Below are 25270 nucleotides of genomic sequence, written 5' to 3'. Positions count from 1 at the left end.
TTTTTCAACATCAAGAGGTATGGATACTGACAGCTCCATCGAGCCTCATCATCAGAGCTGGAATTCTTGTCGTTTGATTGTTCTACACAATGTTTCATTCGTGGTTAGCCGTTGATATGTACCTGTGCTGTCGACCCCAGGTGTGTGTTATGTTTTCACAATTGTAATCCTCACTAATGCAAGTACTATGTTTCAGGCAGTTGATGGAGCGTCAACCCCTGCACTTGATGCAGAGCCTGACATTCAAGTATACGAATCGGCGCAACAGCTTTCGGAAGTGCGCACTACATTTGCAACATCCATAGATATTCTTCAGCAGCACGAGGTATGGATAATGACAGCTCCATCATGCGTGATCATACAACGTGATTCCATTTGCTATACTTTCTTCCCTATTAACGCGAGTGCTGTGTTTCAGGGAGACGACAAAGCTTCCACCACAATCACAACATCCCATTTAGATGATGCAGATGTAAAGGAATCGTTGAAATAAGTCGATGAAATGTGATCATATTTGGATTTTCCTTGATTCTTTTGGACAATGCATCTTTCGCGGTTATCTCTTTATATGTACCTGTGCCGTCGACCCCAAGTGTGTGTTGTGTTTCCAATATTGAAAACCATACTAATGCAAGTACTGTGTTTCAGGGAGATGCAGATGCCTCCTCTCCAATACAACCATTCATGGCAGTTCATGCAGAGCCAGAGGTATGGATACTGACAGTTCCATCGAAATAGATCATCACTGGTCGAATACTTGTCGTTTGATTGTTGCACACAATGTTTAAATCGTATTTGGCTATTGAGATGTACCTGTGTGTTCGTCCTCACGTGTGTTTTATGCTAACAATATTTTGATACATAGTAATGAAAGTACTATGTTTCAGGGAGACGATGGAGCCTCATTCCGTGCTGTCTATGCGGATACAGAAAATATAGTCGTTGCAGCGCAAGAGGAAGGGAGGACATGCGGAAACGAATCGGAGCTACAGCGTGCAGATGTTGAAGGTCGAGTCAAAAAAGTTGCAAAGAAAAAAAAACAAAAAAAGGTTAGTTACAAACAGTTCATAACTTTAAAAAAATGTTTGTGCTGGGGACTATTTTATGTTTTTTTCCAGTCAATTATACTACACTCCATCTTGTGTTTAAACTGAACATCCCTTTTCCAATCTCTCCTCCAGTTACCCGTGGGTGTCAGAACTATACACACACACAGACAGTGAAGCGAATGAGAGATGTGGCTTGCCAGACCGTGTACACTATGGAGGAACTATTAATTGAGGCAAGGCGTGTTCAGGCTCGAGATGCTCATGTCCAATGGCCAGAACATGAATTAATTGTGTTTGGAGACTACAGCAAAGTTGCATTGGACCATAGCTACAGTGCGACCGCACCACCACAAGAAGATGTTATTGAATGTATTGAAGATAGCTCTGAAGTAGTTGCAGATCAATTTACACAATCTACACCCGCCAAAGATTTGCCACCAAAAAACCTGTCGACATTGTTGTGTTCTCCCATCAATGTTGAAGTAATAGATGTTGAAATGACAGAGAATGAACCAGCCGCAGCATCCATAGACGCATCAGAACTTGATATCAGCGATATTACTTTCCAATGTGTTGAAATCTCCACAACGTCAAAGGCCGAAACAACGTTGATGCAGGATGACAGTCTAATGAAAGAGAGCAAATACATTGTATTCGACAGTTGTCGATAGTATGTGGGAAGCCATTGATTAATGTGACTCGTCAAATAAAAGGCAGTAACGTCAAAATAAATGCCGTCTGTAGATTAAATCATAGGTTCTCATGGTCTGCACAACCGATGCTGGGGAAACTGCCAGCAGGCAATCTACTGTGTGCAGCTGCATCACTTTTTAGTGGCTCCAGTTTTAGAAAGTTAGAGGCTTTCTTTCAGTTTGTGGGACTCCATTTCACTTCTAAAGCGCTGTACTACACATACCAACGTGATTATCTGTTTCCGGCCATTAGTGATGCTTGGAAAATTGAACAATTGTCTCTAGCAAGTACATTCGAAGGCAAACGATTCAGGCTAGCCGGCGATGGACAGTGCGACAGCCCTGGATTTTCTGCCAAGTACAGCACCTACCACTTTCAGGACATGGATAGTAAGAAAATTGTGAGTTCGGTGGTCATGCAGGTAACACAATGTACAACCTCAGTGGCCATGGACAAACTAGGTTTTATGAAATCAGTGGAATATCTACAATCGAGGGGAATGCACATCGACCTCATAGCCACGGATAGACACGTTTCAATTGCCAAGACAATGAGAGAGCAGTTCCCACATATTAAACATCAATTTGACGTATGGCATCTTGCTAAATCAATCAATAAGAAAATCTCGGCTGCAGGGGAAAAAAAAGGTTTTGAAAGTATTTTGCAGTGGTCACATTCTATCACCAACCATCTTTGGTGGAGCTCAAAAACGTGTGAGGGGTCAGTGGAAATACTACTTGAAAAATGGCGGTCACTGATGCACCACTGTACCAACGTTCCCCGCTGGACAGCAAATGAACATTTCCACCAATGTGAACATGGCCCTTTGTCCCCAGAGGAGGCACGGAAGAAGAAGTGGTTGATTCCATCTTCACCGACACACAAAGCCATTGAGAAGATTGTTTTCGACAAAACTCTATCAAGAGATTTGAGAGGACTGACAAAATTCTGTCACACAGGAGATTTGGAGGTGTTCCACAATATGTGCCTAAAGTACAGGCCAAAGCGCTTGCATTTTAGCTTTCGGGGCATGAAACATCGCACTCTACTAGCGGTCTTGGCCCATAACAGCAATGTCGGACGTGAACAATCTAGGACTAGGGGTAAAGTAAGGATGCCTCGCTACACTAAGCTGTTTTCAAAACGAAGTAAGCAATGGGTGATCAAACCAGTCTATGATGAAATGCAGTTCGACTTTGTGAAAGGCCTTATTGTTTCTGTGTTAGAGAAGCACAGATATGGAATTTTGGACGTTTCTGTGCAGAGCAGTGATCCATTGCCACCGAACATTGCGACTGTGCCATGCCCACCCGAAGCACAGCTGATTGTGAAGTACAAATCCTGGTTTAAATAATTGCAATACGATTGTCTTTTTGTAAATAAATGTTATAGTACAGTGTAGCTGTAAACCTAACCCCTACCTTCACCATCATGGGTGGCGAACAAGCTGGGTGTCATCTTTGAATTCTCTCTATTCACCTCACATATGTGTATGTATATATTTTTCTCATGTCTCATCTCATGTAAATGTAAATGCTGCGCACTGTTAACGGAGGGGAGGCTTGCGTATTGCAAATAATAAAACAAACAAACAAACAATAAATCTCACTTTTAACAACTCCTGTGGTACTTTATACTTTCCCGGACCTTCCGCCAAAAATTAAATGTCTCAATTTGGGCTGCAAAGCTCGCAGACAACGGGGACAAAATTGGGGCACTTAGAACGCGCCAGCCAAGCGGGCCGTGGCATTTGGGAGTGAAGCCAGTTCGTATTTGCACATTGAGGCGCACTACATAGACGGATTCTAAACTTCAAGTTCTCACAGATGCCTATACTACGTGATGTTGCAAATAAAGAATGCGAAGGACAGCGCCCAGATGAGGCCCACAAGTCGCACTGGAAGTATAAGGGTCTATTGTTTTTTGACCTTGAGACAGGGACCATGCCGAAAGAACTACGTTTGAAGGGAGTGCGCAATAACGTAAGAGACGATAAGGCAGAAAATTCAGAAACTAGACTGAGTTTCAGTTTTAGGTCAGTATACGAAAAATCATTGTCAAGAGCATGGTCCGTTTTACAGACTGCATTACGAAGAGACACAATGGAAATTTCAAATATAATGTAAGTAAATCTTTACACGCTTTTATACCGGAATGAAGATTTAATGAATGGATGCATGAATAAATGAATGAAGAGCTAGGAAAAGCAAGTAAAACTGTTCGTAGTGGGCACATGGGCATGCAGGTCCACTGGTCTCACCGATCTCGGTCCTTAGCCCAGCCACTTTTCCCTGCACTACGGGACTGTCTCTGTATCCTTCAGCCCTTCTCCCGGCATTTACCTTGCACTTGCCACCAGCTGGCCCTATTATTTAATTTGTATTCAACTAACCATGTACAGCCCTTCCCCATGCGCGATCAGAAAGACACCTGGCCTAGTAGGATCGTTGTCGGTCTGCCCTTGTTCCCCACCTGCCTCGTCACGCCTAGAAACACTTGAGCATAGGCGCGTTACAAATGCCATATCATATATCATATCATTCCTCACGCATGTAGACTGTCGTTTATCATTGTGTGTTGGCCCGATTTATCTCGTTACTTTTCGCATTGATTTTAGAGACGAACATACTCCATTGAACTATCCTTGCAAGCAAATAGTTTCTGATCGGCCATAATAAATAAAATGAGTAATATTAATGAAGTTCAGCTAGCAAGACTAATTATGATTTTTTTGTTTTCATAACAGGTATTTGATCCCTTTCTGCCACTGCCATCTGTTTAAGACACCGGCGGATGGATTCTTCAGCAGACACCTGCAGCTTCGTGTCAACAACTGGAGCACGATCACCATATTATGAGACGATCGCCAAGGGCCCACATGCCCTTACGCTGTACTAGTGGCTAGAAGCAACATATCAACCTTTAGGCTGGACTAGTGCCTAGTTGATGGAACAGCCTTGCGGTTCACCTTGCTTCCAAAGTGATTCTTTTTACGAAAATGAACACCCTGTGTACCATAAAGGAACAGCGCGTGACTCAAGATGAAACGGAACAGTTATTGCGGATACAGATAAAAGAAAATAAATGGCTTCCGGAGTTCATATGTCAATTGCTGAATATTCTCCAAACATTTAATGTCAAATAAATGTACTTTACCAAATGTACCGTGTTGCTGTTTCATTTTAAAGTACAGTTTCATATTCCGAATTGTGGCGCGCTGTGTTGTGAGTTGATCTGTGTTGGTTTCCGGGTTCTGTGTGGAGTCGCGCAGAAAACGACTGGGCGCGTTTGCCTACACAGCACAGTAACGTCACGGGGAGAGGCGGGGAATATGAATGTTTTGATGTCGTCAGGCTCAGGGCCGGGGGAATTGATTTAGTGCCGCAAAAGCAGGTCAGCCAGGGCGATCGGGGAAAAGATAGGATTATCAGAAAATGGCGGCTCCCTGGTGCTTGTTTTCACGTGCGTTTAATGGACGAAAACTCGGGTAAGGTCCATAGGAAGGTTTTCTAAAATCGAGCCACTTAGGCTTAAAAAAACATGGCCGACCCGTAGGGACAATAAAAATGTTTAATAGACCATGCCTTTAAGTGTTTCTTTAAAACACATAATCGTTAACATTTTGCTCTGATCCTAATGGTGGCAAGTGGAACATGTTAACCATCTATCCACAGAAAACGGAGCAAGCATCTTTCATTTTCCGGTAGATTGATGGACAAATGCAAACAAAATCATTACTTAACTGATGAACTTGGCTATCAAACACTGCAGTAGGATTGTCTTGTATAGGCTGTCACTCATGACTCCTCTTCGATATTGACCTTTTCACTGACCATGCCCCTGTGTTGGGGTTGCTGTCTGGTGACGGTCCTATTGTTGTCAACCCACCCTGATGGTTATTGCAGTAGAACATTTGCAGCAAGGTCATGCAGGCTGAGTAGAGCAGTGTGCGGACATGGCCAGCATCAGTGCCCAGCATTGTCCGCGTCCAACTCATTGTTATTCATGACAATTGATAAATAGCCCTGCCAACCTGGGTCATCAAGTTCATGAATAACAATGAGCCAGCCAATGCAGAGACCTGGTCAGCGCACACTACAGGGCTCAAAATCTAGGTTCAATGAGCCGGAGCTAAAGTCAGGTAACCAGGAGCAGGTACACAGCAATGTAACTTCCACATGAGATGCACAGTTTAACTTTTTTACTATCATGTATGATGCATTAGGTTTAAATGTGTTTTCTTTATTAACATTTTAAAACACTCAAAGATAATAATCACATATACATGTTTGTAAGGCACCACTTGGACTAGGGAGCCAAACGTAGTTGCTGGTAGCAGTTGGTTTCAAGGTAATCAGGCTCTCATAGGGTAGTGGTAGGAGTAAAATAGCTCCCAGAAATTTAAAACATTGCACTGTTGTTATATTGCTATGACTGTCAATTAAAATAATAAAGTTGCCAAAACACCACAAAATGATCAAGAAGGAATCAGCAATAAGTGCAAGGGCTCAGAAATAAATGGGCAGTAGTGACCCCTGGAAAGCAAACCCCCCGTCCCTCCACAGATTATAAGCACTGTGGAGATCTTGTGGTTGCTGCTGTGTCTTGTCTGCTTCGAGTCTTAAATATAACATTTGTCCTCACTTTGCCCACTCCATAGGGCAGAGGACAGTCATATGATCTGGGGACAAGGTCCCTTTAAGTGAAATTGTTCTTATTCCTGGGGAGCAGTTACCACATGGGATCAGGAAATTCAGGCCCACCTCAACCCAAAGCACAATGTTTTTGCTTCCACGGAAGCTGGAGACTCTGTAAAAACTGTCAGTTTGACGAGGAGATATTGGGGGTGGGTGTCGGAGCCTCTGTTCGACAGAACCAGCACTCTAAATCTACAGATGGAAAGGGGGTGGGGGCTGCATTAAAGACTCGGCCAGCCAGTTATCGAGCTAGCCATCCACTCTCATGCAGTTAGGAATGGATAGGTTAATGTAGACAAATCCGGGAAGGGTTTCGGTGCGACACCAGAGAGAGAACTGACCAAAAGGAGGGAATAAACCCAACACAAATGAAGATCCTCAGTATTAATTTTCAATAGAAACGTTGGGCGCATGTCTAAGGCCTCATTTGTCGAATCATACAAATACAATGTGCAAACCATTTTTTGGCGTTTACTCATTATTATATCGACATATCTCCAATGAAAAGTAACAAAGACGCAGGTCTTGTCAGATTACAAACATACAAAACACCTAAATACGTACAATCAACAAACATATCCTGTGCAAAAAAAATCATGTGAAATTACATACAAACATGGTTTACGTCTCAGCGTAAAAGACACTCATGATTTCTGAAAATGTGTAAATAGGAGTCTAACTCTACAGAGAGTATAATGTATTCCCCCTGTTTGTGAGAATATTAAAGGTCAAGAGCTTTTTTTCTTTAATTAGCTGCTTGCTTATAAAGTTGTCCGGCAACTTAAGTTTCGACTGTATGGGCTTCCCAATTATTATGCCCAGCTGTCCTCTGGGCTATTGTTTTTTTTTTTGTCAGAGGAGAAAGTTTATGACAGATCTAAAAAAAATAAAAAAGATGGTTTTATGTGGTGACTGCCACAAACTCATTGAAGGTAACAACCCTTCAATACTACTCATCTGATATAACAACACGCACCTGCTCTGCTATGGGGTGCTTTCAATAGTGACCATTTGGAGTTAAAGAATTGTCCCCAGCCGCCGTGAATCCTGGGAGACGTGCTGAAAGCAGAAAAAAGCCATAAGGCCATATTGCCTGTGCGTAACGTTTTAAATACCCCATTGTGCTTAAAACCAATGTAACCCTACCTAGATGCAGTCATTCATTTGGTGTGGAGGGCTCCCACCTAGAAAAAAAAGGAAATCCTTACTCACTAACCTATTCAGTCCCCTAGCAGGGGGAAATTCTCAGTCCCTTACATATTTGAATAGGCCTCAAGCACGGTAAAATGAAACTGTATCTGCTTAAACTTGTAGCTTGTATGCACCCAGAGCTAGGGCACTCCATGTGACTTGCATGTGCCAGGAGCCGGGGCGTTCTGTGTCATAAAGGTACTGTGTTGACGTGCCTCTGTCTAGAGAGCTGTGATGTCACTGGTTACTAAAATCTCTCTCTCAGGGCAGTATTGTATTCCTTCCAGTAAATTAATGGCTACCATTGTGTATTTTAAGAAGGCTCTTGTGTTCACAAACAGTGGTTGGAGGAATAAGTCAATATATTGATCACTGGGTTCTAATAGTGAACCACAGAGGGAAACTATCGGTCGTCCAGGAGGATTAATACTGTTTTTGTGGATTTTAGGGACAGAATACATGATAAAATTCCATTTGTCTCTAGGAGGGACAAGCCAGCCTAAAGTCCTTAATCTGGAAGATGTTGGGTTCGGGCTCGCCAGCCAATCCCTACATCAGATGCTTGAACAGACACCTCCTCCCTTACCCCACAGGGGCTCGAAGGCATGGCTTGGCTGTGGCAGCGACAGAGAGGAATACCCAACTAGAGTGACAAGCCAATTCCATGTCCTATGTCAGGGCTGTAAGCCATCTCCAAGGGCAGAGTCCAACAGTCAAACCCCATCCAAACCAACAAACTTGAGCCCCTTTCAGCAGAGAGAGGCTGGATGGTGAGGTGAAAGACCAATAAAAGCCCAAAAGTTCAGTCAGGGACTGTAGGTGTTTGGAGAAAGCAGTTTTGGAGAAGATAGGAGGGAAGAGTGAGGGGAGTGTGAAAAGGAGCAGACATACCAAAGCTGGAGAGAGGGACCGAGTTAGAAGGAAGAAAGGAAGCCACAGGATTTGAGGATTATCGTTAGAGAGGTTGCTGAGTGTAAGGGCTAATACATCTAGGGGAAGGCCTCTGCATATAGTTTCCCACACTCTTCAAATGCTGATGACATGACAAATCCAATCTGACAAATAAGAAGGGTTTGCAACACCCTAAAACTCACAACACAGCTCAAAAGGAACAAGGGTAAGTGAAACCCTTGAAATAGAGTTTACAAATGACATTTTCAAACTACAGAGACTTAGAGAATGTCTGGAGTGAAACCCCAGTACTACATGAAGCCTGCAACCTTTTGTTTATTCAGTTACCACCTCTATTTTGTTTAGAGACCACCATATGAACCTTAAACTTTGCACTTTACTTTGTGCCTTGACAGTTTATTATTTCGCCTATGCTTCAATGGTACTCATCAGTCTGCTGACTTTAGAGAGACTCTACATTTCTATTTTGCTAATCTTAACGTTTATACGGAGTTGGAGGGTTTGTAGCAAAAGACATTAAGTTCCTCCCGGTTAGGGCTGGGTGATACGGGCCAAAAGTTATATCTCAATATTTTTGGGCTGAATGGCGATATATACAATATATATCTCGACATTGTTTATGTGGGTTAAATGCTCATTTGTAAGCCACCAACTACATCTGAGATGTCACAAACACCTTTATTTAGACGACATGGATCAAAATAAAGTGCAAATGCAGGGTTCCTCTTCCTGTTTGAGAATACGCACAGCTGCGTAAATATCAAAATGGAAATAAAATAAATGGTAGTAAATATAACATATATATTCACTGAACAAACTTTGTTAAAGGGACGTTATGGTTAAGATGCACTAATAAACACTTATGAAATTCAATGAAAAAATGTTGTTAAAGGGACGTTATGGTTACAAGTCAAACCGAAAAACCTCAGAAATTTGCCAGTTTTGGTAAGCTAAGCAACCATAACTCGCGCAAGCACTGCTAAGACTAACACCCAGGATATCAAAGATGACATCACAAATGTCATTGATGACATCAATGATGAAATCACATGTGAAATTAATTTTGATGAAAAGTCCCTACGAGGGACTTTGCCATTTCCCACCTTCTAGCATCGTTTCTAACACTTCTATACACTTTTTTCAACTCGTGTCCGTCGATGTCCGCATAAGTCTGACGTCATCGTGGCCGTTCCGGACAGTGCCACGTGACCATACATTCACACGTGGCATGATGACGTGTCTGCAAACGCGTCTGCACTTCGCGATCGGGTCCGAGCTTCGAGGACAGTTCGGAACTGCATTTTCTACTGACCCAGGAACTTTCAAGCTCAAAAGTACCCTTGCACAGCTCCTACACCTAAGCTTACTCATTATCCATTAACAATCTAGTACAAAGCACATACTTGGACGAATATTAGCAGATCTGCTATTTATCTAAAAAATGGCATCAGCTATTGCCATCCCTCCTCCCCAAGAGTCACCACCAGCTGGAGGGCCTGTACAACAAAAAAAGCGCAGTACTTCCAAAGACAATGAAGACGACCAAGAACATGAGGTAGAGGAAGTGCCTACCTCTAGCACCCAGAGAGAATCATGGGTGTGGCAGTTCTTTACCACTGTTGGGAATGTACCAAAGGCTAAAGCTACCAAAGTGAAATTCACTGAGTGCAACGCTCAGTCGCAAATTACCTGGACAGTACTCCAACGGGACCACCGCAATGCGCCGCCACACCCAATCCAACCACTGCAATGCTCTCAGAAAGCCGGTACCTTTCTTAGCCAGTAGTAGGCTGCCTTCCTTCATCTCATCTTCCTCAACCAATACTGTAACCACACAGCCTACTTCTGTGGGACACAAAATCCCACCAGCTACCTTGCAAGCAATAAGAGAGACTGTTGATCCATATCTTTCGAAGACAACAGTCCTCTGTATATACTGCAACACACCACTCTGCAGGGGGAAGCAATTTCGAAGTCCTTTGGAAACTGTACTCAAGGAGCATGAGAAACCCTGCCCCCTACCATAGAAGTAACACACGTGCAACATCTTCCCCTGTCCACCTGACCCTCCATAGTAGTGCTTGGTGCCTATTCCCTCATTTCCCTCCCCACCTTACGTTCTAACCTCTACTGCAAAAAAAATAAAAAAATAAATACATCAAACAACAAAAGGAAGGTTCCTTTAGAAACCACCTTTCACAGTTAAAAAAAAATAGAACTAAAACAAATCTTATAGACTCCATCTACTTTACATTTCACAGTAAAGTACATAGACTCAATAAGATTTTCCAAGATTCCCATTAGTATTTTGTGTTATGCTAATGGGAATAATGTTGCGTTCATCCCCCGTTCCAGGTACTGGAGCGGGGGGGGGGGGGCGGGGGACGGCCTGGCAGCCGAAGTTATTGGCCCAAGCGAACCAAGGCCGGATAATGAAGGCTCCGGACCTGTATCCCCCATTCCAGCCCCTGCAATGGGGGATGAAGGCCATTAGCACCCTGGGTTCCCAAAGGGGTAGCCCGGGGTGCTAAAAGAAAATTTAATAAAAATTAAAAAAAAGAAACAGGACTTTTCTGCCAACACCCGGACGCCTCTGGCATCCCGCTGTAGGAAGGAAAATCCTTTTCCAGGATGGCCCCCCTGGAAAGGGAAGGCGGGCTCCGTACACAATTTCTCTTCCCTTTCAAAACTATCCTACTTTCGAATAACTTTACCACATAGCCAGTCCCAGGTGAACATGGCCACTTTAACCCAATTTGTCATCCCTCGTGGTCATGGCCAGTAGCCAGATTGTCCGAGTCCTGACCTTATGCCATCACCCGGACAATCTGGCCACTGCCCATGCCCTCAGGCTATCCCTCAGTCACCAAAAGTATATCACTATATCACTATTTTTTGTACCTACATTATGACACTTGTCAAAAAATAAAAAACGGGCACATTTGCTAAACCATGCTTTAAGGTACTTGCCAATGCTCATTAGATGACTTTGCTGGAAATCCGCCCATGTTTTATTTTTTCAAAAGTCTCAAAATTTATGTACATACAATAGTCATATAACTTAGCCCCCACTTGACAAAATCCATTCAGACTTTACAGAAACATTCAATGTTGGGTCTATAATCATTCTGGAAACTTTTGTCCACATTCGTCAAATGGCAACAAAGTTATAAGCCATTTAAAAATGTTGAAACCCCCCTCTACATTTAGCCCCCTCTTGACAAAATCCTACTAGACTTTACAAAAACATTTATATCTAGATCTAAAATGTTTCTGCAAACTTTTGTGTAGATTCGTCAACTGGCACCACATTTATAAGCCTTTACAATATTTTGGGGACCCCCCCTCTAATTTTGCCCCCTCTTGACAGAATCCCACCAAACTTTGCAAAACCATTCAGAATCAGGTCTAGAATACAATTCAGTGCAGTTTCATTGAGTGGTGCCAAAGGTATAAGCCATCCAATAACTGATTTTCACCAACCCTGTAATGCAGAAATAGGCATAGATGTCCCTGAACATCTGAAGTGTTCGCGAACATCTCAGGACTGCCCCCGGACATCCACACTGTTCGCAGACTTCGGGGGTGAAAACACCTGTTTTTTGGCTTCTTGCGGCCATATCCCAACCCATCCTCATCACCCCTCACATCCCCAGAGATTGTTTGATAAGTGCAATGTTGTGTTTTTTATATGTTTTTACCGCAATGTCCGCAGACACCGGCCACTCACCACGAATCCAACATGGCGAGCGTTTCCAAAAATCTGACGCACGTCAAGCTTTTCACCATCCAATGGACAGCTCATGATCAACTAGGTCGACCGGTTTCGATGACTTAAGCTGTAACTAGCCAACACGCCAGTGACAAGGTGCAAAAACAGATGCAGACAAGAGAAATCTGTTATCCTCGTACACGGCGAAGCATAGATTTATTCCGCCTGCCGAGCTCCGCCATTCACCAGCCTCTGAGTACTCATGATCAGTAGGTTGAGGGGACAGAGGTGGTCACCTAATCCGCAAACGCGGACTGATGCTGGAGTTATGCCGCTATTTGAATAAATTGGTCCTGAAGAAGATGACATTTCTAACAGTCATCAAAACCGGTCGACCTTGTTGATCATGAGACCCATCATGATCATGACGATATCCCTAAAATTGTGTTAGGATACGTCAGTGATACATATGCTTACCTTGTGTGAGCGCTGCTTTTAGCTTATCCAGCATGTAGGGGTGTTTTAAGATACAGGCGTGACGACTGATGTTTATTGAACTTACTTCACAGTTGGTTAATAAAGTTTGAAGAAATTCCCCTCGGCACCATGCCTGTCGAGAACACATAATATACATTGTAAACTAAGTAGGCCTGTCTGATCACTCCTCTGTTTTTTTGATTTTTAATTGTGTAAAGCTCATTGAGTGTGAAAATTGTTGACGAGGGACAGCTTTCTCTCTCTATCCCTATTAGATAGGCGGCGCACCACCGGCCATATAGGGAGAGCCATCTCTGACGGGGTCAGATTGTGCTTCTTTTTTTAGGGACAGCCTGTGTGTTTCTCTGACTTCTGCATGAATGAGAATGATAATCTGTGTTAAAACATATACTCCACAGTCCTTTTTCGTGTGTTAAAAAAATAAAATGAAATCAGCACAATCATATGGGACGCACCCAACAAAAGACAGACATAGTGTAAATTCTGAGACCTCCTTACGTGCTCCGAGAAGAAGCGTTTAGAGAAGGAGGCCACAATCCTCTGTGCTTCCAAACCAGCATCATATCGTGCCTTGTACTCCTCCAACCAATTTACACCGTCCGCTTTGGTATAGTACTTCTGTAGCAATGGCCACCTGTACAAAAAAAGGAAGCATTGTAAAAGATATATGTTCAGATCTGCATCACCAGAGAGGGTTCAAACGGAGCGGCTCGTAAAAAAAATGAAATGTCACTTTTACAGGGCCAGGAATTGAACCAGTCCCTAATTTTAGGAATGCAGGGTATTGGCACACGAGATTGGACAATCATGACATTCATTGTAAAGTGTTTATGTATGGGCATTCAAAATGTACCTGGAAGCCTATCCCTCTAGGTTTTTAGCTTTATCCTAGTTATATTCATTTTAATGCTGGGGACTGCTTTAGAGGGTCATAACACAACATGGTTGCAGACTATACAAGTAGGGGAAACGCTACTCCTATATTGTGCACAATATAGGAGTAGCGTTTCCCCTACTTGTATAGTCTGCACTTATTACACCAAAATCACTAAACGTATACACTGCTTTTTCTGTAGCATTTCAGTGATAGAGTAGGGCTGTTTTCCCAAAACAGAATTTGCCATGGGGGTGTGTGAATACTGAACAGGATAGAGAGGGCTCCCCAACCAGTAGCTCACATGCCCATTGTGCGGTTGCTTCAAACCAAGAAGAAAGGGGACAGTGGGCCTTATTACAAATCTGGCAGTAGCCGTGCCCTTATTAAGGGCATGGCTGATGCCGGAGTTGCATTTTTTCCAGCACCCGCGAATGGGCAAGAACCGGGTCATGCCGAGCTCAGCAGACCCAGTAATTGCCCATTTTTGGGTGCCAGAATCAAGGGCGTCCCGATCCCCATTCTGCCCCATAGGGCTGAATGGGGATGGGGACGTCGGATGCACTGGCATATTCAGAGTTGTGCTAGTGCATCCAACGTGCTCTGCTTGCGGGTGCCGTTACACCCGGCAGGAAAAACCTGGCGGGTCAAACGGCACCCGCAAGCAGAGTATGTAGTATGGTGGTCCGGGAACTACGGTACCAGCATGCTTACCGGTACTGTAGCTCCCGGACCACCATGGTTGTAATGAGGCCCAGTGTCTACGTTCAGCAGAGTGGAGTCGCAGAATTTGTCAGCAACACCTCAACTGTTCCACTCCATTGTCTTTTAGGAGGCTAACAGATACATGATTGGATACATTCAATTCAACATACTTCTTAGGGTAGTGAAGCCTCCTCTCTCTTGATATAATACACTTATTTCTGGGCCGGAATTTATTTCACAATGTACTGTAGGGAAGGCATGGTATCACAAGTATTGACACTGACACAATGGATACAATTTGTAATACCTTTATTGAAAATGTTGGGGTTGGAGAAACTCCTATTTTGCCCTATAACTAAGATGGGAATAGTCTCGACCAGCAAACGTTAAAGAAAACAGTCCCAGTGAAGTCCTTCAACTCAAAACAGAACAACTGACCTATCTGTTGTGCAAAAGTGTAAAAAGAAGAAATGCATGCAAAAGGAAAAATCAGTGTTCAAATGATAATGTGGCTGAACCAGCTCTCCTCCCCATGTTAGTCCTCACGGCGTAAGGCGATCCTTGTAGGCAGGATGACACACTCGGGCTCCGTTTTCAACAAAGTACACAGTTCAAAACTGTGGAAGTCTCTTTATCCGACTTCAAAATGTATGTTTCAACCAAAACGTTTCACAAAGGTCCCCCTCTGCCGGGCTCAGACCTTTCATCATACAGTTCTGGTATGTCCCCCTCTGCCGGGCTCAGACATCTCACGATAAAGTTCAACACAAAGTTGCAAGGGGGCTCCCTTCCCCAAGCTTGGTATACTTCGGGTCTCCCTCAATCAGGCTCAGACCCCTTTTCGGGTGTTGAAGTCTTTCGAATGTGCATGGTTTTCTTATTGACCACCGCAGGATGGCTTCGACTCAACGTTCATTATTTTACTTTAGCTCTTGCCGTTTACTCGCCTTTTAGCTTCAAACAATGTACCTTTCACAGAGACTTTCGAATGGGCTACTTCTTTTCACCGGACCATCCCGTTACATAGTATCGCTGATCTTGCAGCTGCATTTTACTTTACAGTTCATTCACTTTAACACACACCAGTCTCTCAGGTCGCTTGCCAACTCACCGGCTGTGTACGCTTCTTTCTTGTTTGCGGTTTTCCAATTTTTGAGTCAAGGTTAGTAACACAGGCTTGGCCTCACCTACCCAACTGTGCCGTTCACCCGGGAGGGTCGTTTGCGTCCTTGAAACACAATGCAATCTTCACTTATGGGATCTGGCCTTCTCCACATGTCTTTCGGAGGCAATGACCTCCAGTAGGGAACCCTTGGGATTTTCAGTACGCTGCTCTCGTCCCTTGGTTTGTTGCTCTGCTCCAGTAGGTGGGCGTTAGTCACTGAAGTTATGCTCGTTATCGTGTTCTGCCTTGCTCAGAGTGTGCCTTTGGGTGTTCCCTTTTATTCGTGTGAGGAGAGCTAACTGGTATCAGGTGTATGTACTTAGGGTAAAATGCCTGACTTTGCCTGACCCGATTAACGGCACATGTCCAGTACGATGAGAGAGAGTCTGGTTACTCTCAGTCGCCCTCTTTCTCGGACCAGTGTTTGTGTAAAAAGGAGGGTGTGGGAGGGTAATTGGGACTTCAGTAATTCTAAGAAATATGATGGGGTAGATGAACAAAAGAGGGGAAATACTACGTCTCGCCATCGGCTATCTCACCCAGAGTCCCCGAAGACCCCTCAGCCAGGTGATCCTCCCGCACTGGTCCACCCCCAGGGTCTGGATCCAAAGGAGATAGCCGTGCCCTGGCCACCTAAGAGAGAAATCCCCAGGGAGTAGCAGGCGAGACACCCTCTGGTTTCTCACAATACCCAATCCCAATCACCATGTCTCTGCTCCTTACCGCCACTTCCTACCTGCCTAAGGGCTGTCACCATTGTACTCCATCTCTGTAACCGCTGTTGTACAGCCACATCTGTAAAGCACTGACTCTGTAACAGGCCAGTGCTGCAGCTCCCCAACACCTCTCTCTTCACCCAGTCATACCCCAAATCCCCATTCTTGCTCTATCCTCCAGGGATGCCACCTACTGGCATCTATTTTCCATACCTATTCCAGTTCTGCAGCCCCCTTAAACACAATCTTGCTATGGTGCTTACCTTTTAATGCCATGTTACAAGCAGTAGTGTGGTCCTTCCTATACCTCCTTTAGCTGGGTGTTAAATCATTCAGTCTGACTGTTCCAGTGATGCTTAGGGGCTGCTCCTGCCTCCATAGGCACAGGTTCCAGTGTTGTGCTGTCCTGCTTAACAAATTACCTGCTCCAGCGCTGCCCTTTATTGCCTTGGCTACCCCCTCAGGTAGATGCTCCAGTGCTGAATGTGTCATCAATTAGTTATCAGTCATGGTGTCCTGCAATTTCTCCCCAGGTTACTCATTTAATTCTGCTCTCATGAGAAAAATGTTGGGTGTCGCAGGGCATTTTACAGCATGGCACAGTGGCCAGTATTATTGCCACTCAAAGAACAAAGTCAAAATAAGCCACTAGCTATAGGGGGGCACAACACCAAGCCAGCATCTTTCTTTTTGGCTGCTTGGGCTTCAACTAAGAACAACTGCTGCTTGCCTCCTTGATGCCTCTTTTTCTACTGATTTGTTTCGTATTGTGCGGTCTTCTCAAGTGCTACCCTCACTATTATCTGCTCTGTTTTCCTAGTTGCACTGTCTACCCTCCTGCTGTGTGCTTTCAATATTCTCATCCCTCTGATTTGTCAGAAAGGTTTGTTGGAAGTCTAGCTCTTACCTTCCTTGGGGTCTGTGGGAGTATATGGTAGTCTGTGAATGGGCTTGTTAAATTAGCAGTGCCCCGATTACCAAAGGCCTCCCGATTGTGTGACGCCCCTTCCCCCTGTGTTATATTCCCACTGACCAGCACACCGCGCGCGCACCGAGAAGTACAGGAAAAGTACTGTTTGCTGTGGGAAACTCTATTGGTTTGTACCTGAACGTTAGAACACAGACTATTTTCCACTTGGAGGACGTCCTATGCTGCAACACAGCTCTGCCTGACCTTGACAACCAATAAGGAGGTGACTATGTGTGCCTCGTATTTTGTTACCCTGGTGTTACCGTGTGACCTAGCAGTAAGCAGAATCCTTAATACGTTATTTTCTTTATTCTTGCCAAAGGTGTTTCCTGTGTGGTGGCTCCGTCTCCCAATTGTGTGACGCCCCTTCCCCCAGTTATATTCCCACTGACCAGCCCACCGCGCGCGCACCGAGAAGTACAGGAAAAGTACTGTTTTCTGTTTGCGGCGGGTCGCGGAACTTCTTCCTCACGAGGGACTAGCTTGCTGCTGGCCATCACTTAGGCTGGGTTTATTGGTATAGGTATCTATCTGTTCCGTTTTGTTCAAAGGTGCGTATAAGGTACCTTGTAAATATCCTACCGAGGTGTTGGTTAGTGTTAAAAAATTGTGGATGACAGGAACTAAGGTTTCCTCAAGCATTTTGTGGGCCTTATAAACTGGTATTTATATGGGTTTGATATATTAACTTACCGTTTTCTTTGAACTGTTATTTTGTGAAAAGGGGTGAAAGGGTGTTTTGTGAACCTGTTGCTTTGGTGAGCCACATTTGAGCAGACAATTGCTTGCCAGAGCTATATTTTTTTGTGTTCTTATTTTGGTTACTCTTTTGTGATTTTTCTAACCATTGATGTTCGCGTGGGGTGTTGCTTGAAGCCACACGCCATGGGGAAATCAAAATTGGCGGCTCTACGGAAGGATCATAGGGCTGACTTTTTTAATGCGGTTAGCACTCGTAGGGCGAGCCTGGCATGCGCGGCGGCGCTTCCCCTTCCTGCACCTTGTGCGGAGGAGGAGGAACTGCTTCAGTGTGCACAAGACTGCTCAGTGGAGATGAGAAACATGGAGCTTAATATGGATCCCTCCCAACCCTTGTTTGGGGACGAGCTGAATAGTGGCTGTCACAGTGAAGAGCAGCTAGTGGGAAAAGGAGGGGGATTGGATGACCTCGACTCAAACACTCCTGGCATTTTTATCCCTGACGATAATCTTGAAGACCCAGTATATGATATACAGATGGGGGGTGTAAGTGATTTCCCACCAGGTGATGAGACAACTACTATGATAGGTATTTTCAATCGTGCCATTCTGGCGGAACTCAGAAAACAAACTGACTTCATGGCCAAGATTGTCAAGAATTTTGATAACATCCCTAAATCTATGTCGGATCTGCTTGTGCCTATTATGAAGGTAGCAGAGGATCTGCCCAAAAGTATGTCTGATATACTTGTGCCTATATTTAAGGATGGTCTGCTGGGTTTGGGTGTGGAGATGAAGACCGCATGCTCTATGGAGGGGATTGGATCTGGGAGGAAACATTCTTTACCCTCTGCTGCTCCTATCAACGCCTCCAATGAGAAAGTGCCTGTGCAAACATTTTCAGAAATAGTTGCGAAGAGTGCGCAAATGGGACAAGTTTTCCCTGAGAGGAGTGGGGGGTTTAACTCACCTAAGGTTAATGGTATGGGTGGAGGGGCTCCCATGTGCATTTCGCAGTCAAAAGCTGCTAAAAAACAGGCTAAGAAAAATAATAATAAATCCAAAAAAGCAGACTTAAAAAACTAAACATCTACAAAATTTATGAGGGATCTGGATTTTAAACAACTGATTGATAATGATGTGTCGGATTCTGTTATTTATGTAGATTCTGAGAGAAATGCAACCAATACAAAAATAGTCGAGGATGATAAAATCGCCATCGATCAATCAACCCAGAGTGAATACCAAGAGGGCCATAATGGAATGTATGAAATAATGAAAAAGAAAAAAGACCCTGTTGATGTAAATTTGAACAGACTTGAAAGTGGTTTAAGTGATATTTTTGAAATATTTAAGAATTCTACTAACAACCTAGAAATGGAACCTGCCATTATATGCTGTAACAATCCAGTTTGGGTGACTAGTAATAACATCGACAAGGATTCGGCAGTTACTAAGCACACATTCAGAGATGTTGGTTGCCCTGATAAACCACCAAAAAGGCCGATTATACAAACTGTGAATAAGGGCCTATATCATAAGGACCCAAGTATCTGCAATACTCTGCCTTTTACTAACCTTACAATGGTTAAAGAGCCCAGCAAAGGCTGGGATGGGATGGATATGTTGCAGATTAATAAGGAGGTATTAGATTCTAATGTTAGTTCACCTGCCCTTAAACCACAGATGAAAGTGGATGATATCTTAAGGAACGTGCAGGACCTTATGAATGAAAACAAAATGTTGAAGGAAAAAGGTCGAGTGGATCACTTAACTACGAATAGTAGGTGTTCAAATGGAGAGGGACTATACATGCATACACAGATTCCTAAGGCATTGGAGACTGAGAAGGTGGTTATGCATACTGATACCCCAGATTTAAGCAAAGATCAAAAGGTGAAACACCAAGACAAAATCGATGAACTATTGAGGAATGTTCAGGATATCGTAAAAAAAAATAAACTTTTGAGGGACAAAGGACTGATGATATAATAAATAACAAAGATGGTTTATGTGGTGAGGGAATGAATGACCGTGATTATCTTTCCTATACAAATGAAGAGGAGAAGCTGGGAACTTGGAAAGAAACGTATGAAACTAAATTTGAACACACTCTCAGACCGCCTGCTTTTGCTAATTTACCAGGTCTGATATTGTGTTCGTTGTTTAATGATGGAAGGAATCAACCATTAAATCGACCTTACATTTTGTCCCCATTTGCGGCGATACCTGAACTGAGCCTCATTACTTCAGCTGATACTCAATTAGTGGACGTCATACATAAAGATCGACTTGACTTTGTGAGACTTGTTATTCCATCTCCCCTGGTACGATCAATGCTACTGAAGGAGGCTGAAGCCCTCCAGCGTATGGGGTTTGATCTTTTTCCCTTTAAAGATCAGAAAGTACCTATGCAAGCCTTGGATAGAGGTGGGTTAAGAGACAAAGGTTTGGTTTATGAAAAGATTGAACATTCTACCCACTCCAGATCAGAAGATGTTTCCGACAAACAGGACTGGAGATGGCTGGCTCTGTCTTTACGGGATGCAATCAGTAATCTAAAAGAGTTAGGCAAACCAGCATAGCAAGAAGCCATAGGTTGAAAGTGATTTGCTGGAATTCTCGTGGGAACTTTAATCTTATTAATAATGAGATTCTTATGAATGGTTTACACTCTTTTGACCTGATTCTCTTGTAGGAAACATGGTTAACTTTGCATGTGGGTTGGGCGGGCTTTGCTGTTGAGGAACTATGTGCGGTAAGGGGCCTGAGGGGCAGACCTAAGGGTGGTCTGCTCACGGCCTCTAAAGATCTTTCGGCTCTGAGACAAAAAGGAGCCTGGAACAACGGACAATCGTTTCTTTCAACGGTTTTTCTGGTTGGCGAAGGGGCTGATGCTTTTTCTCTCCTGTTGATTAATGTTTACTGGAACTCGAATTAATTTTCTGATCAACAGCTGGAAAAAGAGTTAACAGTTTTAGGAAAATGTATTGACCTGTGGTGTAGTGATAACTTAGGGGGTCAAATAATTATCGCAGGTGACTTAAATGCTGACTGCTTAGTGGATAGGTTGGTAGGTGAAGAACTTTATCTTAATAGGGCAACCTGTACAAATGGTAATCAGAAACTTAGAGGTATTCTTTGGTTAAGTTTTGCTGACCTTTGGGGTCTTAAATTGATTGCAAACGACCATTATACGTGGAAAGCAAAGGGTTGTTCTATTATAGATTACATTTTTTTGTCTGCTAAATTAAGCCATTCCCTGGTAAAGTTTGAAGTGAAGGAAGTATCAGTGAGTGATCATTGTATGTTAATGCTTGAGTTTGAGTCCAATGTATTATCGAGGGCCCAAAAGGTCTTTAATAAGGATCTTTTACTCAATACTGCAAAGAACAGGATCAAATGGTCATTTAACACAACCAATAAATTTACAACACTGATTCAGGAATATGAAGAAACTAAGTTAGAACAACGCATGCTTAGGTTTTCTGTGAAAGGGTTTGTACCATGAGATCCAAAATGCAGCGGTTCTTTGATCAGGGGCCGTGTAGGAGACTTACCATAAACATTCTATGGATCAGGAAGTTTATGAGAAACAAAATGGTCCTCCAAAGGGAGGTCCGTAGAATGCGCAATTTGTGCCCCTTCGATCCTGGAGTTATGAGTGTAATAAAAAAATTGAAACAAACATACAAGAATTGGATGATCAGCCATCGCTGTATTGCTGCCCAGTGTGACGGTGAACGGATGCTGGGGGCAATGAGGGGTGCTACGTCATCTAATTTCTGGCCATTAATTAACAACGTCGATTCGTCTCAGGACTTATTGATGGTAAACCCAATTCCAGAAGTCACTTGGGCCAGTCACTTTGCAAATCTATATAGGGCAAGTGATCAGTGCTACCACCAATCGGGGGGTACTGCCTCTTCTTGGACCTTATGATGTCAGGTTGAAGTAATAAAAAGTCTGATAATTAAATCTAAAAATACTGGAGCTCCAGGTCTAAATAACCTTACTAATAAAGTTTTCAAATCCAATCCTCTTTATTGGGCAAAATATTTTATGTATACTTTTCAAAGATGTGTGTCTAACCAAGACTATTCCTCAGTCCTGGAGGGTTTCGGTAGTTATCCCAGTGTTTAAAAAGGGCTCCAGACTACTGCCTTGTAGTTACCGTCCGATTGCCTTTGCAGACTCTGATTGTAATATCTTTGCCTCTCTGGTATTGATTGATATCCAGAGATGGATTCACGATAATCAAATTCTTAATCTGAATCAAATGGGATGTAAAAAGAAAATGCGGTACGGACTGTGGGGGCCTTGTCCTGAGTTGCTTACAAAGTAAAGCCGGGGTAAAGGGGGCGAGATCTACATTTGTTGCATCAATGGACCTTAGTAGGGCCTTTGATTTTGTGGATAGACCGACTTTATGGAACAGATAAAATTCACTGGGATTTCCTAAACATCTGTTGGAAATTGTTATTGCTCTTTATACTGATACTAGATTGGTGGTAAGAATGAATTCGGAAGGCGGTCTTTCCTCACAGATGGAAACCAATAACGGTTTGCGTCAAGGTTGCATGTTGTCTCCTACTATCTTTAATCTTTATGTCAGTGGAGCCTATTCTGCATTCCTCAATGGGGGTCTGGTGTCACCCAAACGCAATGGGAAGGCGATCGCGTGGTTGGCTTACGCGGACGAGTTCTTGCTGATAGACCATACCAAAGTGGGTCTCCAGCACTTAATTAAGACGTTTGAAACATTTATAAGCAGTCTCCATCTAAAAATCAATCCCACCAAAACTATCATAATCTGTATGGGTAAAGCTAATAAGAAACAGGAGTCTTTCACATGGTTTTGCGAAGGCAAACATATTAAGCCCCAAAAAGCTTTTAAGTATCTAGGATATTGTTTTACGGGGGCAGACTCTGCTGCTCTGATTAAAAACCAACTCAAGGCTAAAGCAGAAGTTGCGTTAAGGCAGATGCGATTGTTGGAAGGGAAATTTGGGGGATTTTCGATGAAACCGTTTCGGGAGTTCTATTTAAGAAAAGTGGTCCCAAGGATTACTTATGGCCTGGAACTCTTTGCAATCAACATTGTCGATTTTTTGAAAATTCTGTAAGGTATTATTTGGAAGGGGTTACTATTTTTCTTACCCAAAAGCCTTCCTATGGAGGTGTTAAGGTACGAACTTGGTCTGCAATCTCTCCATTCTGTGGTTGTGACAAAGGGGCTTTTGTTATGGAGAAAATGTAAGATGTCTGGGGTCAGTCATTTTTATACCGAAGCGGGAAGTGACTCAGCTTGTCCGTTCATGATCACATTAAATAAGGATGTTGAAAGAATGCTGGAAGATTTGGGTATAGCTAAGAGTACTTTAATGAATAGGCCAAAAAAATGCAAATTTATTATACAAGGGATGGATTGGTCTTTGACAAAGAGTAAAGTGTTGAAATCTAAGCTTTATAATCAAGCCCATTCCTTTTGGACATTTTTACCATGTATAAATATGTACTTAATGAAACATCCATCTAGGTCCATTAGAAACTCTTTCATGAGATTCATGCTGAATGTTATGCACACCCATCATATATTAAATGTAAGAAATCCAATGGAGGAGAAAAAATGGTGTAGGTTCTGTAATCAGGTAGAGACGGATGAAACCTTATATCATATTGTGTTAAGATTCCCCATGTTGACCAAGCATAGAACTGAATACTTTGCTGAACTGTTTGCCTCAAGTGTATGTGTGGATTGTGATTACATTTGGTACAAAATGAGAAATGGACAATCTTCTATTCTGATTATTCATTTAATAACTTTCCTAAAAACGGTATGTGATTTAAGTTAGGTATGACTTGTTTCTGCTGGTGGATTTTGAGTTTTGTGGGGTTTTGTTTTGCTCTTATATCTGTATATTTGTATTTTACTTGTATTTTAGAAGTGTAATGTGGTTTTAATTGGAATGATTTGCTTAAGTTTTGAAATCAAAATTTTGCTAAGAATTTACATGTTTGGTTCTTAATGAGTATTTTGTAAAGGTTTATGATAAACCATAAACAAGTAAAAATAAAAAATTAGCAATGACACAGTGGCTGGTTGGAAGAAGGAGTCGGACACACTGAGTATGTGATTCAACACTTTCATTAAACTCATAAGTAAAAGGCCTAACTTTCCCTATCACTAAAGAGAATACCTTACCTAACTGAAGGAAACAAAAAGGTGCTGGTCAGTTGTCAGGAAGTCCAAAGTAAAAGTCCTCCATCAAAACTAACTATCTGACCCTACCATGATCTTTAACTAATGTCTTGTCTTCGTCTTTTTATTTACAGTCTCACTGCGGTAGAGATATTTATTGACATAATCTCCATGGATAGTCTTTGAGATCAAGTCTTGTAGTTCTTCAAGAATAGTCTTGGTTTTCGTATTTTCTCTTGTTTTATATTTACAACCACTTCCCTTCAGTTACTTTCTCACACTCTTGTCATCACTTCTAGACTCTTTCCACTACTCTTTCCTGAAGCAGGTTTATCTTGTCCCTTTTTTAGGCTTACTTTGTCATAATCTCTTTGTCTTACAATGTCTCTTATTTTATCGTGTTCCTTCAAGGTCTTTATATCTCGTTTCTCATTACTTATGCTTATGTTAGACTTGCTCCAGTCTTCAATTCTGAGGGGATAGGGTTTCTTTGCTTCCTCCCAGGGAACTTGCTTCCAGTCTCTGCTTGTTCCCCACCTAGGTTGCTTAAACCCTGCTGTTACAGGTTGTCATGATCACTGCTTCCAAGGAGCCAGGACCAGCCCAACGTCCTTGGAAGCAGGCCCCTAACCCTAATCCTAGGCACCAGCCGGTCCCCACTGGGACCTTTTGGACCTTGTCCTGGCGCCGGTGGCACCAGGCTCATCAAAACCATTGGTCCCGGCACTGGAAGCGCCGGGCTCATAATAGGTGTGAGGATGCTTGGGTGGACTTACCTGCAGCAGACCATGCTGCTTACTTACCAGCCACTTAGAAGCTATCTAAGAACAGGAACTACTTTCTTACCTGGGTGGGGCAGCTCCACTCCCTGGATACAGCACTGGAACTCTTCTGGAAACTGGAACTCTTTTCTTACCTAGGCGGGGCCGTGGAAGAAGACGCCTCATCACTCCAAGGCTATTTAAACCACACCCGATAGATGAAGCGTGCTTCGCATTATTCTGCATCTGCAGCAGAACGCTCACCGAGTCTGCGCCGGCTTTTCTTCTTCTGATCCTGGACCTGCAAGAATCCTACTTACCATTTCAGTATCCAGACATCATCAGCACCTGCAAAGAACAGAAACAACAGGTTAGCAAGGCGAACTTTACACGTAGTACTTACTCACCTGATCCATCGGCTGCGGC

At 43.2% G+C, this 25270-nt stretch overlaps 1 protein-coding gene across 1 annotated transcript in view; it reads right to left on the bottom strand.

Annotated features, from left to right (window-relative positions):
* Positions 1-25270, bottom strand: part of FBXO21 (F-box protein 21) — a 580830-nt gene that overhangs the window by 505277 nt on the left and 50283 nt on the right. The window contains exon 2 of the mRNA XM_069619209.1: positions 13251-13386. Coding sequence (XP_069475310.1) covers positions 13251-13386 — 136 coding nt within the window. The remainder of the gene's footprint in view (positions 1-13250; positions 13387-25270) is intronic.

Source organism: Ambystoma mexicanum, chromosome 10 (genome assembly GCF_040938575.1).
Source record: "Ambystoma mexicanum isolate Mex_15411 chromosome 10, UKY_AmexF1_1, whole genome shotgun sequence".
Lineage (NCBI taxonomy): Eukaryota > Metazoa > Chordata > Amphibia > Caudata > Ambystomatidae > Ambystoma > Ambystoma mexicanum.
Note: the sequence above shows the minus strand (reverse complement) of the source record. Positions and strands in the feature narration are given on the sequence as shown.